The sequence below is a fragment of the Capsicum annuum genome, chromosome 5 (assembly GCF_002878395.1).
Source record: "Capsicum annuum cultivar UCD-10X-F1 chromosome 5, UCD10Xv1.1, whole genome shotgun sequence".
Taxonomy (NCBI): Eukaryota; Viridiplantae; Streptophyta; class Magnoliopsida; order Solanales; family Solanaceae; genus Capsicum; species Capsicum annuum.
In genome coordinates, this window is record NC_061115.1 from 190,270,936 (window position 1) to 190,285,168 (window position 14,233).

The 14,233-nt window shown below is 37.6% G+C and overlaps 1 protein-coding gene across 1 annotated transcript; it reads left to right on the forward strand.

Moving 5' to 3' along the window:
• Positions 1-1,445: 1,445 nt before the first annotated feature.
• Positions 1,446-3,030, forward strand: LOC107871049 (carboxylesterase 1). Its single transcript, XM_016717842.2, has one exon. The coding sequence runs from the start codon at positions 1,941-1,943 to the stop codon at positions 2,931-2,933; it is 993 nt and encodes a 330-aa protein (XP_016573328.1). The 5' UTR covers positions 1,446-1,940; the 3' UTR covers positions 2,934-3,030.
• The last annotated feature ends 11,203 nt before the right edge of the window (positions 3,031-14,233 follow it).

Genomic DNA, 14,233 nt, shown 5'->3' on the forward strand with positions numbered 1-14,233 from the left:
TAAATAGGAAGAATGTGGCATAGCAAAGTGGGTACATGAACGGTCTTTAGGTTACAAATGTTACAACAGTTACAAGAGTAATTAGGTAGACTAAAGGTAGAAGTTACAAGAACTGAATGTCACATACTACCATAAAATATAATGAGTGAAATAAAGTCTTAGTGGTTAATTATATTAGTTACACAAAGTAAATACACACTTTCGCTCTTAATAATATTCCACTAACATGCATTGAGCATTGGAGAAGTGCAACCATCAACAACACACTTTGTCAATTTGAGATAATGCACTAAAATAAAATAATGCAAACATTAGTGACATTTTTCTCGTGAAGTTATGAAATACACTTATATGCACCATTTAAATATAACTATTTCCTTTATATTAGATACTTGTACTTAAAATTTGTAGTGTGCACGACTTAAATGATGATTACCATAAATATTTTGATATTTTATTTTGTACATAATATATTTCTTACAAAATATTATTACATAATATAATATGCTGCTATAGAGAGGTAATTTTACAAAAAGCGTATCCTATAATAAATGTCATTGTTGTTATAGGTAAAATACCGTTGTAGAGAAGTAAAATATAACATAAAAAAATGATTTGGAAAAAAATCTGACTGCTATAATAAAATGTCATTATCACGAAGTGGCATTATAGAGAAGTCTGCCTGTTATTGATAGATAAGCCTCTCTTGAAACTTTTCAATAGCCTCAATCTATTAAAAAACATAAACACCGTTACATGGATCCTAATTAGTTTAGGAAAACTGATTTCCAATTTTAGGACCCATCGGATTCAAAGTCGAACTTCTGATCAATTTGAACTCACCCTTAGGATTAACGGTCCAAAATCCAAAATTGATTTCATGGATACAATACCCATATTCTATGAAGTCAATCTATAACAAAATTTTGGTTGTGTCAATTAATGAGTCGAATTTTATTATTTCCAAAATTATAATCTTAGAATTAACGTCTCAAATCATAAATCTAAAGCTGAAAACACATTTGAATATCACCATCCAATTCGTCATTTCTGGATCAAGACGTAGGAGTTAAGAAACGTCTACATCGAACTTGTAAGTTTCAAACATGGCAGCTGCTATTTTGACTGCTTTTAGTATTTAAATTGGTAATAGGCTAATAGCTGTCATTTTAGAAGTTGATTCCATGAATATGGAAAAATGCTTTAATAGTACTCCCTCCATATCAAAATAAGTGAATTATTGAAGTATTTATTGGTGTTTCAAAATAAATGAATCATTGAATTTTTTTTCAAATTTGTCCTCATGATTTGACAACCAATTAACTTTTAAAAAGGTATTACAAGGTCAACTTTTTCTTTTTTGGGGTAAAAATAAAAAATTATGTTAAATTTATGTCTTTAATCTTTTTTTCTTAATATGTGTACCAAAATCCAACAATTCATTTATTATGAGACGGAGAAAGTATTGATTATCAATTTAATTGTAGATTGACTTGGTCAATAATAATGTTTTTACTACTCTATATAATATATATAATATTTTTGTGTTTATCTTGTAAAGGAGAAAATAAGATAAAAATAGCAAATACTTTTCCTTCTTTTTTTTTTTTTTGGTGTTGTTGGTTTCCTAAAGATAAATCTTTGTTAGTTTCTAACTCTTAATTTAACTAGAACAACTTATTAAATCCTGAAATATACACCTTAACCAGTTAAATAACCTTAATAACCGTAAAATTAGTAAAGCTGCCATCTTTGAAATTGATTATAGCTCTATTGGCATGTTAATTTGACTGTTCTCAACGAAAACCAAAGTGTTGACTTGCCAACTTTATACAGTAATATAAGGCTACTCTTTGTTGTCTCAAGAATTGCTTTTCATATACTTCACAATCTTCATCAATAAACAATTACGTTAGTTTCACCTTGGTCAATCTTCAACCATGTCTGATCAAAATCATCAAACGATGCCAATTGATCCTAATGTTGATCCATATGGCTATGTGGGTATGGTTCGTCATCCTGATGGCTCCATCACACGTCTACAAGAACCTCTTGTCCCTGTAGACACATCTAATGATCATTCCCAAGTCATCACCAAGGATATTGTTATTAACTCCTCAAAGAACACATGGGCTCGTATTATCCTTCCTCGTCAATTACTCCATTCCACCACCACCACTAAACTTCCTCTCGTAATCTATTTTCACGGGGGAGGATTCGTAGTGGCAAGTGTAGATACACCCATCTTTCAAGGCTTGTATGTGTCGATTGCAAGTGAAATTCCAGCAGCAGTCGTATCAATTGAGTATCGTCAAGCCCCCGAGCATAGACTTCCAGCAGCATACCAAGATTGCTTGGAAGCATTACACTGGATCAAGAACAAACCTGACGAACTGTTAGCCAACTACGCTGATTTCTCCAAATGTTTTCTCATGGGCACGAGCGCCGGAGGCAACATAGCTTACCACTTAGGCATAGATGCTGCCTTGATTTGGGACAACCTCAAACCTTTGGAAATCAAAGGGTTAATATTGAATCAACCTTTCTTTGGTGGGATTGAAAGGACACAATCAGAAGTAAAATTGGCTAATGACAAGATGTTACCCCCAATAGTAAGTGATATCATGTGGGAGCTGGGATTGCCTGAAGGCGCTGACCGCGATCATGAGTATTCAAATCCAATGGTGGGGATTAAATCAAACCCAAACCTATTTGATCAAGTAAAATTATTGGGATGGAAGATGTTGGTGACTGGGTGTGACGGCGATCCTTTAATTGACCGCCAAATTAACCTGGTAAGGGTCTTGAAAGAATTGGGAGTTCAAGTAGAGGGTAGTTTTACTCATGGAGCATATCACGGGTCGGAGGTTATTGATCCTTTGAAAGCTAACGAATTTTCCATTCTTGTTAAGGAATTTATAATTCAATTTTAAGGAGAATAATTGGTTTGAGCCAGCTTATTTTCCATCAATTCACTACTTCCATTGAATCCTATGACAGTCAAAATATTTGGCTGATTGTTTTGCGGAAGGGTACAGTTTCGTATGTTTCTACATTTAATCCGAACTAATTTCAAACGTAAATAAAGTTAGTTAAGTGAATATACCACGTATGCAATGCAGGAACATGGCTTTAAAGTAAAAGTAGTAGCCCTTGAATTTTTTTTAGCAACACTTTAAATTGTTCGATATCTAAAGTTACATCTGTTGACACGTAATTTTATCCCGTCGAAAATGATTCCTACTCTGCTATCACGCACTTTGACCCCATCTTATAATTTTCTTCAAGAAAAATAAATGAATAACCACCTCATCTTTTACTTATTTATTTATTTCTTTTGTTTTGTTTTTATCCAAATAACAAACCCTAACTAATTTTGTCTTATTTTAAAGATTCCAACTACTCACTCAATTAAAAATAGACACCTAACCCTTACCTCTCCAATTAAAAAACAACACATCACCCCTCACATAACCATCCCACCTAGCCTACCCCTCACATTTCTTGCTCAAAAAGATAGGAACTTTCCAGGAAACTCCATAGACTATATCTATACTATAACTATAGATAACAATAGACACAACTTAGAGAAGGGGGATGTTTCTTTAGGCTTATCAACACCTGAAGCACTCTCCATATATTCATATACACGGATATCACAAGAGATTCAGAGATATACACCATTTTTGGGCATCTCTGACTTCTGAAAAATAGAAAGGGAATAGAAAAGGGCCTTTTCTTGGTTCTCCTTCTTCTCCATCTTCCTACATGCACACACACTGGTCTTTTTCACGATCGATACGCACATAGAGGGAGATGGCGAAAAGAGTCTAGAGAGAATAGAGAACGGAGAGAGTAGATCAAAGGAAGAGAGAGAATAGGCAAGGTCGCGACATGAACAGCGTCTCACCTGAGACCTGATTTCTACGTTCGGAAAACTATCCCGACGACTTTTCAGTTGGAGCTGGGTCTTTCTGGCTAGCTCTTCGCCAGAATAGGCTTTTGGGTTCACCGTTCGACTGATCCCCCCAAAAACTCATTAGATTTACTTGATTCAACTCAATTTCGTATATTTCCTTACGGGTTTGGGGGTTCATCGTGCTTCCTATTGTAGGACGCTGTTGGTTCGTCTTGGTTTGGGGGTTTTAGGTTCGGTGCGTCTCATTTGTTTCACCATAATCAGTTTCTGGCTTCTACTGTGGGCACCGAGTTGGATTTTGGTTTGTTGTTGAGGTTTTCTGGTTGGGACTTCCAGGTTGATTTAACTCATATTATCATCAAAAAAGTCATTCTCGAAAGGTCCATTTCTTATCCTATTTCTCAATTAATCTTTATCAATAGATGCTTTATGTGTTGAATTAATGATATGCACGAGCCTTGTTCTAGTTTGGTTTTGATATGTTTGAATCATCGTAAGTGTTTGTTGATGTTGATTGATTATTTGAGTTGAACGTTTGTTTGATGGAGAATTGAGTGATTGCTTAATAAATAATAATTTGGAGGGGGGGATTGGTCTTGATAAAGTGGAATTGGATTAATTTTGGTTGGTTGGTTGAATTGATTAGAAATATTTATTAATTCTCTCGAATATGATAGTACCATGTTTTAGGCCGGATCGGTAGGCAAATTTAGGATTAAGGTTTGCTTGGTCGAATGTTGGAAATTTCGTGGAATATTTAAAATTTTATTGAATTAGTTTGATTTTCTCTCACTAAAAAAATGTAGTCATTTGGTCGGGGAATGCCTCGAGAAATTTGTACTAATTTATCCGGAGAATGCCCCAAAGTATCTTGTACTTGGAGGATGTTCGTGATGAAGGCGCGAGGCATCGGGTAAAGCCTTGGAACGTAGTTTAGGATTAGTGTAGATTTACTTTTCAATCCTTTTTTTAATTTCAGGTTGTACTAATTGGACTGGACACTATAATTTTGGATTTGTTTTATTTGTTTAATTGATTGGTTTGTGTGTTTTTGTGTGGTTATATATTCATAATGTCAAAATTAGTCGATACACTCCATCAAGCGATCGTGGTCAAACCACGGGATCGAGGGGTGCCTAACACCTTCCCCTCGATCAACAGAATTCCTTAGCTGAAATCTTTGTTCGCAGATCAGTGTTACAGAGTCAAAACCATTTTTAAAAAAGGATATCCACGGGTGACTTGGCATACCCGATTTATGTCAAGTGGCGACTCTAAATAAAAAATGTAAATAATTTTTTTTAAAACAAATTTTATTTTTGTCACTTTGATAATAAAACCCTTTTGAAACTTAAAATTATATTTTTTTGGAGTTAAAAAAGGGGTGTGACAGCTCTGGCGACTTTGCTGGGGACTTTTCAGAATTCGAGCTTATTTTGGAGTTGTATCGGCTAAGTTTGGCACTATAGGTGTATAGACATTTTGTTTGTGTTGTTTTGTGTTATTGTATTATCACTGTTGGGTGCCTACGTGCTCTTTGTTTACAGTTTTTATCTTATGTGTTACCGCTTTATATCTGGCATCATGTGCATAACCCGAGTCATTCTTTCTGCAACAAGTCTGCAGTACACGTGTTGTACACGATCTCTAGTTGAGTCACCCTTATTTTAGGGGGGGAGCCGTTGGTGTTATGGAGTAGGTGGAAAGCAAAGCAGCCACTATCGACCATACACTCCCCCGAACAGCCTTGTTAGTGAACCCCAACGTAAGTCAGCCTTTAGGTCATGCTTATGTGCATCATATTGAAGACCTAGCGGGGCCCAATTGGCCCTTTGTAGGAAACTCACCTCTAAAGCATCCCTACGTGTTAAATGTTGCATCTTTGAGGGTAACGAGGTCATTTAACAGACTGATTTGGGCAAAAGCATGAGTTAGAAGCAAGTGTGTAGGAAGGAAATTTTTGAAAAAAGAAAGAAAAAAAAAGAGTGAAAAAAAAAGATTTGGTAGTTTTTAGGGTTCTTTATGATTTTTGTTTTTCACAATTCAAAAATTTCCCAAAAAATCAAAAACGTTAAAAAGATTTTCCTTTTATTTTTTAGTATGCATTCCTAATTCAAAAACTCCAAAAAGATTTTTATATAGTAGTAAGTTTTTATAAAAGAAAATGCAAAAAAAAAAAATGGTAGAAATTTGTACATTTCCTGTAATGAAATTACCAAAAAGATTTTTTCTTCATAATTGTTGGTGTCAGTTTTAGTTGAAGTGTCTAATTAAAACCCAAAAAAAAATTTATTCGTTTGTCTTTGGTTGTGTCTTTTAAGTTAGGGTCAATCTGTTGGTTAATCATTAATTGTCCAATCAGGACGAACTACGCATACCTAATTCCCTTCCCTCGAGTTGGGATACGTAGGCAACCCGTGGTGGGTCCGGTAATCTTTATTTTTTAACCTTTGTCTTAGTCTTAGCTTAGGTTTTGCTCTTCGTAATCTAGTGTCGTTATCTTGTCCTAGCCAAGTATCCTGATTTTATTCAGTAGTACTGTTCGGTAATTTGGAGTCATAAAGTGGCCTGTCCTTTCGACATGTCCGCGTCAAAGTCCCAAGGGTTGGGAATCTTTAGCTCCTATCGAATTTTTGAAATAACGTCTTATGTGTTATTACAGGATGAATTTGCCTGCCAAGTCTAGAGTTATGATGGTTGTCAAGGTGCCCAAAAAGTTAATCAAGTGGTGGGGCATGTTTAACTATGTTGACCAGCAGAAACTGATTAAAATATTAGGTGATCTTACAGAACTTTTGCATACTTTGGGTTTTAATTCCCTCCGAAGATAATCCACTATCTTTCCCTTCAAATAGGGATTGAGGTTTCCAAACCTTCCAATCCACCATTCAAGAGTACCCTTCGTCCAGATCTAATAGAGGTTGTGTTGACCTTTTGGGATCCGAGTAGTTTGGTGTTCAGGTTTGGAAAGTGTGAAATGACTTCTACTTTGGCAGAAATATCTGGTCTGCTGCATTTGTCCTATATCGATAAAGGTATGATTCGAGCTCGAAATCATACTGGCATGAGGTTTTTGCAATGTTGTAGGTTAAAAAGTAAAGATACGTATTTGGGTTGTTTGAATGATTCGTGGGTTTCCTTAGATTTTTTGTTCGCTAGATTCGGGCCCTTGGAAAGTTTTGATTGCTTTTGGGATGAATTTCATATGACTAAGGAGAAGTGGGAGAGAAAGCGTCTTGAATTCTTCACCCTTGCTTTGTTAGGTACTTTAGTATTTCCACTAGAAGAAAGACGCATCAATACACATTTGCAATCTGTAATGATGGCCTTATTTCATGAGGAACAAGGGGACAAGGTTACTATCATACCTATGATCTTAACAGAAATATATAAGGCTTTAACCGAAGTGAAGGGAGGGATGAGATTTTTTTAGGGAAGTAACCTGATGTTGTAACTATGGTTGATGGAGCATTTGCATACACCTTCTCTACTTAGACCGGATGTGATTGACCATTGTATGCCCAATCGAGTGAAAGCCATGGGACAAAGAATGCGTGTTGCCAAATTCTTGCTACCCGTGGGAATTGAGGCTTGGATTGAATTTCTCGAGTCAAGAACTGAGGATGACATTCTATGGAGATGTCTTTGGCTTTGTCCAAAAAAAATCTTATCTGGGTGTCAGATGCAACTCCTTTTTGTTATGATAGGACTTAATTGCATTCGAACATACACTCCTTCTAGGGTAATGCGCCAATTGGGTAGATTTCAAGACGTTCCATCAGTGGTGGATCTTCTAAAAAATGTCGAGTACTTTAAGAACCAAGCCTTAGGTGAGAGGAAATACGAGCAATTCTGGAATCACGCAACAGAGATGGGTGTGGACACTTTCAAAGAAGGTTTGGATAATCTGGGGTACACTCCGAGATATGAGATCTGGCTACAAACCATACCTCGAGGTGTAAGTAGGCCGTTACCAGTGCAACTTAGAGGGCGGATACAAGAAGCGGGCATAGGTGATGACAGGGGAAACGCAAACTTGGGGGAAAAATAGAGTTATTGAGAGTTCAGTTATTAGGCTTGCTCACGAATGTACAAGGGTTTCAGAAAAATCTTTTCAGGTGTACTTCCCAAAAGGCAGGATTACGTGCTAGAAGCTTTTTCCCCAATATCACAATGTCCTTGCAAGATATGCTACAAAGTTTGAATGGGAGAAAAAGAACTTCACAAACAGGTTCATCTCAACCAGGGTCATCAGATAGAGCACCAGTCTGAAGAGGCATTTCTTATCCTTTATTTTGAGTCCTTTATTTTTCTGTCATTGTATTGTTGTGTCTTTGTTAAAGTTTCATTAGGAATGTCACCCATGTTATCCTGTGGGTGTAGAGTGTTGTTTAGTCTTGGTTGATTAGTTTTAAGATTGTGTTAAATTCGAAGTCGATTTTAGTTGTCTTTTTATGAAATGTAGTAACCAGCGTTGTTCTTTCTTTTATTTATTTTTCATCGAAAAAAAAATCATAAAAATCTTCTTCCTTGTGATTTTATGCACATGCCTCCCGAACTATGCAAAATCTGATTCATGTACAATATGATACATAGGCAACCTACTTTTGGGGTTCGATCTAATCATTTTGTTTCTTAGTTTTTCATTATTTTTCTTTTATTTTAAGGAAAAACAAAAGCCATAAAGAATAATAAAAAGAGAGGAAAAGAAAGAAAGAATAATGAGAGAAGGAATAGAAGGATAAAAAAATAGGGGGACTGATGCGAGAGATGAGAGAAGTTATGGCGAAGAAAAAAAAGAGGTGTGATTGGAGTAAAGAAGCAAATGGGTGTCGGAGAACGATCGGGACGATGTTAAAATGGCCCCATTACCCTCTAAGTCCGGTAAAAATATACATGAACCTAGGATGTATACAATGTGATTTCTATGCTTGTTGCCTGACCTAAATCCTAACGAGTTTTGTCTTTGATGAGCATGTTTTTTCAGATAAATGATTGGTTTGTAGAACTCTGACTAGTCATCCGTACTTCACTAGATCAAAAGCGAAGCTTGCCATGGCTAGTAGGGAGATTGAAAATTCACTCATTGACCCAGATCAGGATCCCAGGGAACAAAGTTCATAACACAATGATGAGGTATTGAGACTTAGACAACAATTGCTAGATCTGCACTGAGCATGGGCTAATGGAATGCCTCCTCCTCCACTCCCTGAAGATCTTGGGAATATCCCTAATTGCCCACCGCTCTCTCAGGCGCAATTCTCTGTTCCCATTGAGTAACCGGAGAACGCATCAGGATTCACTCCGCGGCAATATTACCTTGGCACTTCTAGTGTGCCCATGGCAGTTCCTCAACCAAGGCTCGCAACTCAGCCGGCGCCACCGGCAACGCCTGTGTTCGTGGCTCCGCCACCACCTGAAGCTCCCACCTATGTTGTGCGTCCGACAATGGTGCTTCCTCGGTCTGCTAGTGAGCCAGTATTGAAGGTTTCAGATAATCAGTATTAAGCCACAGAGCCTACTTTGAGGATTAATGAATCGTATGGGTACATTCATCCACCTATATTTCCATTTGATACGAAGAAGCCTGTCGCAATAGAAGAATAGGAAGTCGTAGCATGGAAATTTAAAAGTTTGGAACAAGCCATGAGGAATTTGCAGGGAATCGGAGGTTATAAGAGTTTTTCCTATAAAGATCTTTGCATGTTCCCAGACTTTAACCTTTCCCTCATTTTTAAAATGCCTAAATTTGAGAAGTATGCTGGGCACGGTGTTCCCGTGGTGCACTTGAGATGTTATTGCAACTAGTTGAGGGCTGCAGGGGGAAGGAAAGAGTTGTTTATGGCTTTCTTTGGCGAGAGTCTTTCCGATTTGGCTTCAGAATGGTTTGTCGATCAAGATATCGACAAGTGGAACAGCTGGGATGACTTAGCTTCTGAGTTTGTGCAACATTTTCAGTATAACGTCGACCTGATTCCTGACGAAAAATCCTTGGTTAACATGAAGAAGAAAAGCACTGAAGGATTTAGAGAATACGCGATAAGGTGGCGTGAACAGGCCGCCAGGATAAAGCCTCCAATGAAGGAGAGTAAGCTGGTAAAGGTCTTTATTCAGGCACAGGATGAGACCTATTTTCAACATTTACTTCCGACAATGGGAAAGTCTTTTATTGAAGTCCTCCAAATGGGAGAGATAATAGAGGAAGGAATCAAGACCGGCCGAATAGTGAGTTTTGCCGCGTTGAAAGCTACCACACAAGCGATTCAAGGTGGATCTGGCAAGTTCGGAGGTAAAAAAAAAAGAACGTGGCGACCGTTGTTGCTGGACCCCATCCTATCCCAAAAGACTGCCTCACCCCTATCCCCAATCCCAAGCCCAAGCCTATGTCCAAGCTCCATATATTTCTCCCCACCATTACTACCCTCCTCAAAACCTACCATATGTCATTCCACCCCCTCCTTACCCAGTATATAGCGCACAGCCATATGTCCAAACCCCTTCTTACCCATAATGGCGTGTGCAAGCTCCACAAAATTATCCATCAGCTCCACCAAATTACCAAAACCCTCCAGACCCGATTTCCAACCCAGGCCCGAGTACAAGAAAGAGAAGGCGGTCAAAAATCAGTTCACACCTCTCGGGGAGACATATGCTAGCTTGTTTAATAAGTTGAGAAAGATGAAGGTCTTAAGCCCGATTCAAGGAAGGCTTTCAAATCAACCTCCCAGGAATCTCGATTATTATTTAAGGTGTGCATATTGTTCTGACATGCCAGGCCACGATATTGAGAAATACTGTTATTTAAAGAGAGCCATCCAAGATTTAATCGATACAAATCAGATTTTGGTCCAGGATCCCCAGAGGTTCTAAATATTAACCAGAATCCATTGTCAACCCATGCTAAAACTAATATGTTAGAATTGATATATGATGAAAAAGAGTCATCAAGGTGTTATAAGCCTATTGTCAGAATACAGACTAATGAGGATAAATCAGTGAATGTGGCAGACTCATTGAAAGCAATATCATTGAGCTAGGAAGAAATGGGAGAAGATAAAGTCGAAGAGAGCGAAAAGAACCCTTGCTCAAATTTTTCTCTTATCTTTTTTGCTGCATTCCAAGGAACATCGTGATATTATATTGAAGGTATTAAATGAAGCATATGTTCCTAGGGATATAACAGTAAATCATCTTGAGAAAATGGTTGAAAATATCTTTGAGGTCAATCGGATCAGCTTCTCTAACGATGAATTGCATGTTGAAGGTACGGGGCATAATCGGGGTCTTTACATTACAGTGAAGTATGAAGATTTCTACGTCACTCATGTCATGATTGACGGAGGTTCAGGTGCAAATATTTGCCCTATTTTCACTTTGAAAAAGTTGAATATCGGTGTTGAGAGGATCAGGCCCAACAATGTATGTGTTAGGACTTTCGATGGAGAAAAATCCAACTCCATTGGCAAAATAGAACTAATGTTGATTATAGGACCGGTTGAATTCACCATAGAGTTTCAAGTGTTGAATATCGACTCCTCTTACAATCTATTGTTGGGAAGACCATGGATCCACAAGGCCAAGACGGTTGCATCTACACTGCACCAGATGATTAAGTTTGAGCATGACAGGCAAGAAGTGGTTATTCATGGTGAAGGGGATTTGTCCACCTATGAAGATTCTCCCTTGTCTCTCGTTGAAGCAAATAATGTAGAGGAGATATTTGTCTATCAGACTTTTAATACATTATCAGTACGTCGAATTTTTGAAGAGTAGGTTATTCCAGGGCCACAATTATATGTCACTTCTGTCATGATGATAAATGAAATGTTAAAATATGTATTCGAGCCAAGAAGGGGTTTGGGAGTGTCTCTGCACGGTATGGTTCATCCCATATGTCCGAATGAGAACATAGGAACTTTTGGTCTGGGATTTGAACCTACGGCCGAAGATCTGAAGAAGGCTAAAAGAGGGAAAAAGGAAACATGGTCACTCCCTCGCCTAATTCCACTACTCAGTGAATCATTTGTCAAGAGCGGTGTCACAAATCTTGTAGGGTTTGAAGCTGAATTGGTTGATGACTTCCAGAACCTGTTGATTGAAGTTGACATAGTTAAAGCAGGAGAAGGTACCAGTAAGGCAGGTGTGCAGTTCATAGGCCCAGCTGTCCGTCTCAACAATTAGGAAGTCATTCTTCTCCCCATCATGAGGGAGTTTTGGTAGTTCATTTTGTTTTTCTTTCAATTTTTTGAGTTATTTCAGGGTTGTAACTCGGAATTTAGCTTGTTTATATTCCGTTGTTGTTTATTTTTAAACCCTCCTATCTTTTCCTTTGAATAAAATACAATGTCTCACTTTCTTTTGTGTCTAATATATTTTGTTTTTGTCTTTTTCTTTATACAGTTGTCTTTATGTTGATTCTAATGACATAAAATGCATGCGGAATTTTCATCCTGATCTTAAAATCTAAACTAATCAAGATATAATGAAGCAAAAGAGGAAATATAATGAAGAAGAGGCACTATAAGAAATAAGAAAAGAGTTGGAACAGTTTGAAGACAAGTCGAATCCTAATTTGAATGAAACTGAGCCAATTAATCTAGGGAATCAACAAGATGTTAGGAAAACTAAAATCAGTGTACATGCTTTTCCACAGCTAAAAGATGGAATGATTCAAGCATTAATTGATTATAAGGATGTTTTTGCATGGTCTTATGATGATATGCCTAGTTTAAGCACTGAATTAGTCATTCATAAATTTCCAACTGATCCTGCCTTCCCCCTGTAAAACAGAAGTTGAGGAAGTTTAAAACTGATGTAAGTATCAAAATCAAAGAGTAAATTATGAAACAACTTGAACCCAAAGTCATTCGAGTGGCTCATTATCCTATGTGGTAATCCAATGTTGTACCTGTTCCAAAGAAAGATGGCAAAATTTGAGTATGTGTTTATTATCGTGATTTAACAGAGCAAGTCCAAAGGATGATTTTTCGTTGCCCAACATCCATATTTTGCTGGACAACTGTGCTAAATGTGAGGGTGTTTCTTTTGTGGATTGCTATACCGGATACCACAGATTATTCTAGATAATGAAGACGCAGAGAAGACGTCTTTTATCACACTATGGGGAACTTATTGTTATCGAGTAATGTCGTTCAGTTTGAAGAATGCTGGAGCAACATACATGAGAGCCATGACCACTATGTTTCATGATATGATGCATAAGGAGATTGAAGTCTATTTATATGAAGTGATTATTAAATCAAAGAGTCAGGCTAGCTATGTTAAAGATCTAAGAAAGCTCCTTAAAAGGATTCGCAGGTATAATCTCAAGCTCAACCCGGCAAAATGTGTATTTGGAGTTCCATCTGGAAAGCTATTGGGGTTTGTAGTCAGCCATCGGGGTATTGAATTGGACCCTTCAAAGATCAAATCCATCCAGGATCTGTTGCTACCCAAGAATAAAATGGAGGTGATGAGTTTGCTTAGCAAGCTGAACTTGCTTAGCAAGCTGAACTATATCAGTAGGTTCATTGCTCAACTCACAACTACTTGTGAGCCCATTTTCAAGTTGCTAAAGAAGAGTGTTGTTGTTGAGTGGACTGAAGAACGTCAGGAAGCGTTCGATAAAATCAAAAGATATCTGTCAAATCCGTCCGTATTGGTACCACCGGAGCCTGATAGGCCTTTGATCTTATATTTATCAGTCATGGACAATTCTTTTAGTTGTGTCATTCCTTTGGTTGTGTCTTGGGTCAGCACGATGTTACGGGAAAAAGGGAGCAAGCTATTTATTACCTTAGCAAGAAGTTCACAACTTATGAAGCCAAGTACACTCTTCTTGAAAGGACGTGTTGTTCCCTGACTTAGGTAGCACAGAAGTTGAAGCATTATCTTTCGTCCTATACTACTTATCTCATCTCCCGCATGGATCCATTGAAGTATATATTTCAGAAGCCTATGCCAACGGGTCGATTAGCAAAGTGGCAAATATTGATTACCGAGTTCGACATTGTATATGTGACTCGAACCACCATGAAATGACAAGCCTTAGCAGATCATCTTGCTGAGAATCCCATTGATGAAGAGTATGAGCCATTAAAGACATATTTTCCTGATGAAGAGGTATTGTGTGTCGATGAATTCATTATAGATGTTGATCCAGGTTGGAAGCTATTCTTTGATGGATCCGTTAACATGAAGGGAGTCAGAATAGGTGCAGTTCTTATCTCTGAGATGGGGCAGTATTTTCTGGTAACAGTGCAACTTCGATTTTATTTTACCAATAACATGGCAGAATATGAAGCTTGCATTCTA

Excerpts from the sequence above, each read along its gene's own strand:
- LOC107871049 (XM_016717842.2), top strand. The coding sequence starts at position 1,941 with ATGTCTGATCAAAATCATCAAACGATGCCAATTGATCCTAATGTTGAT.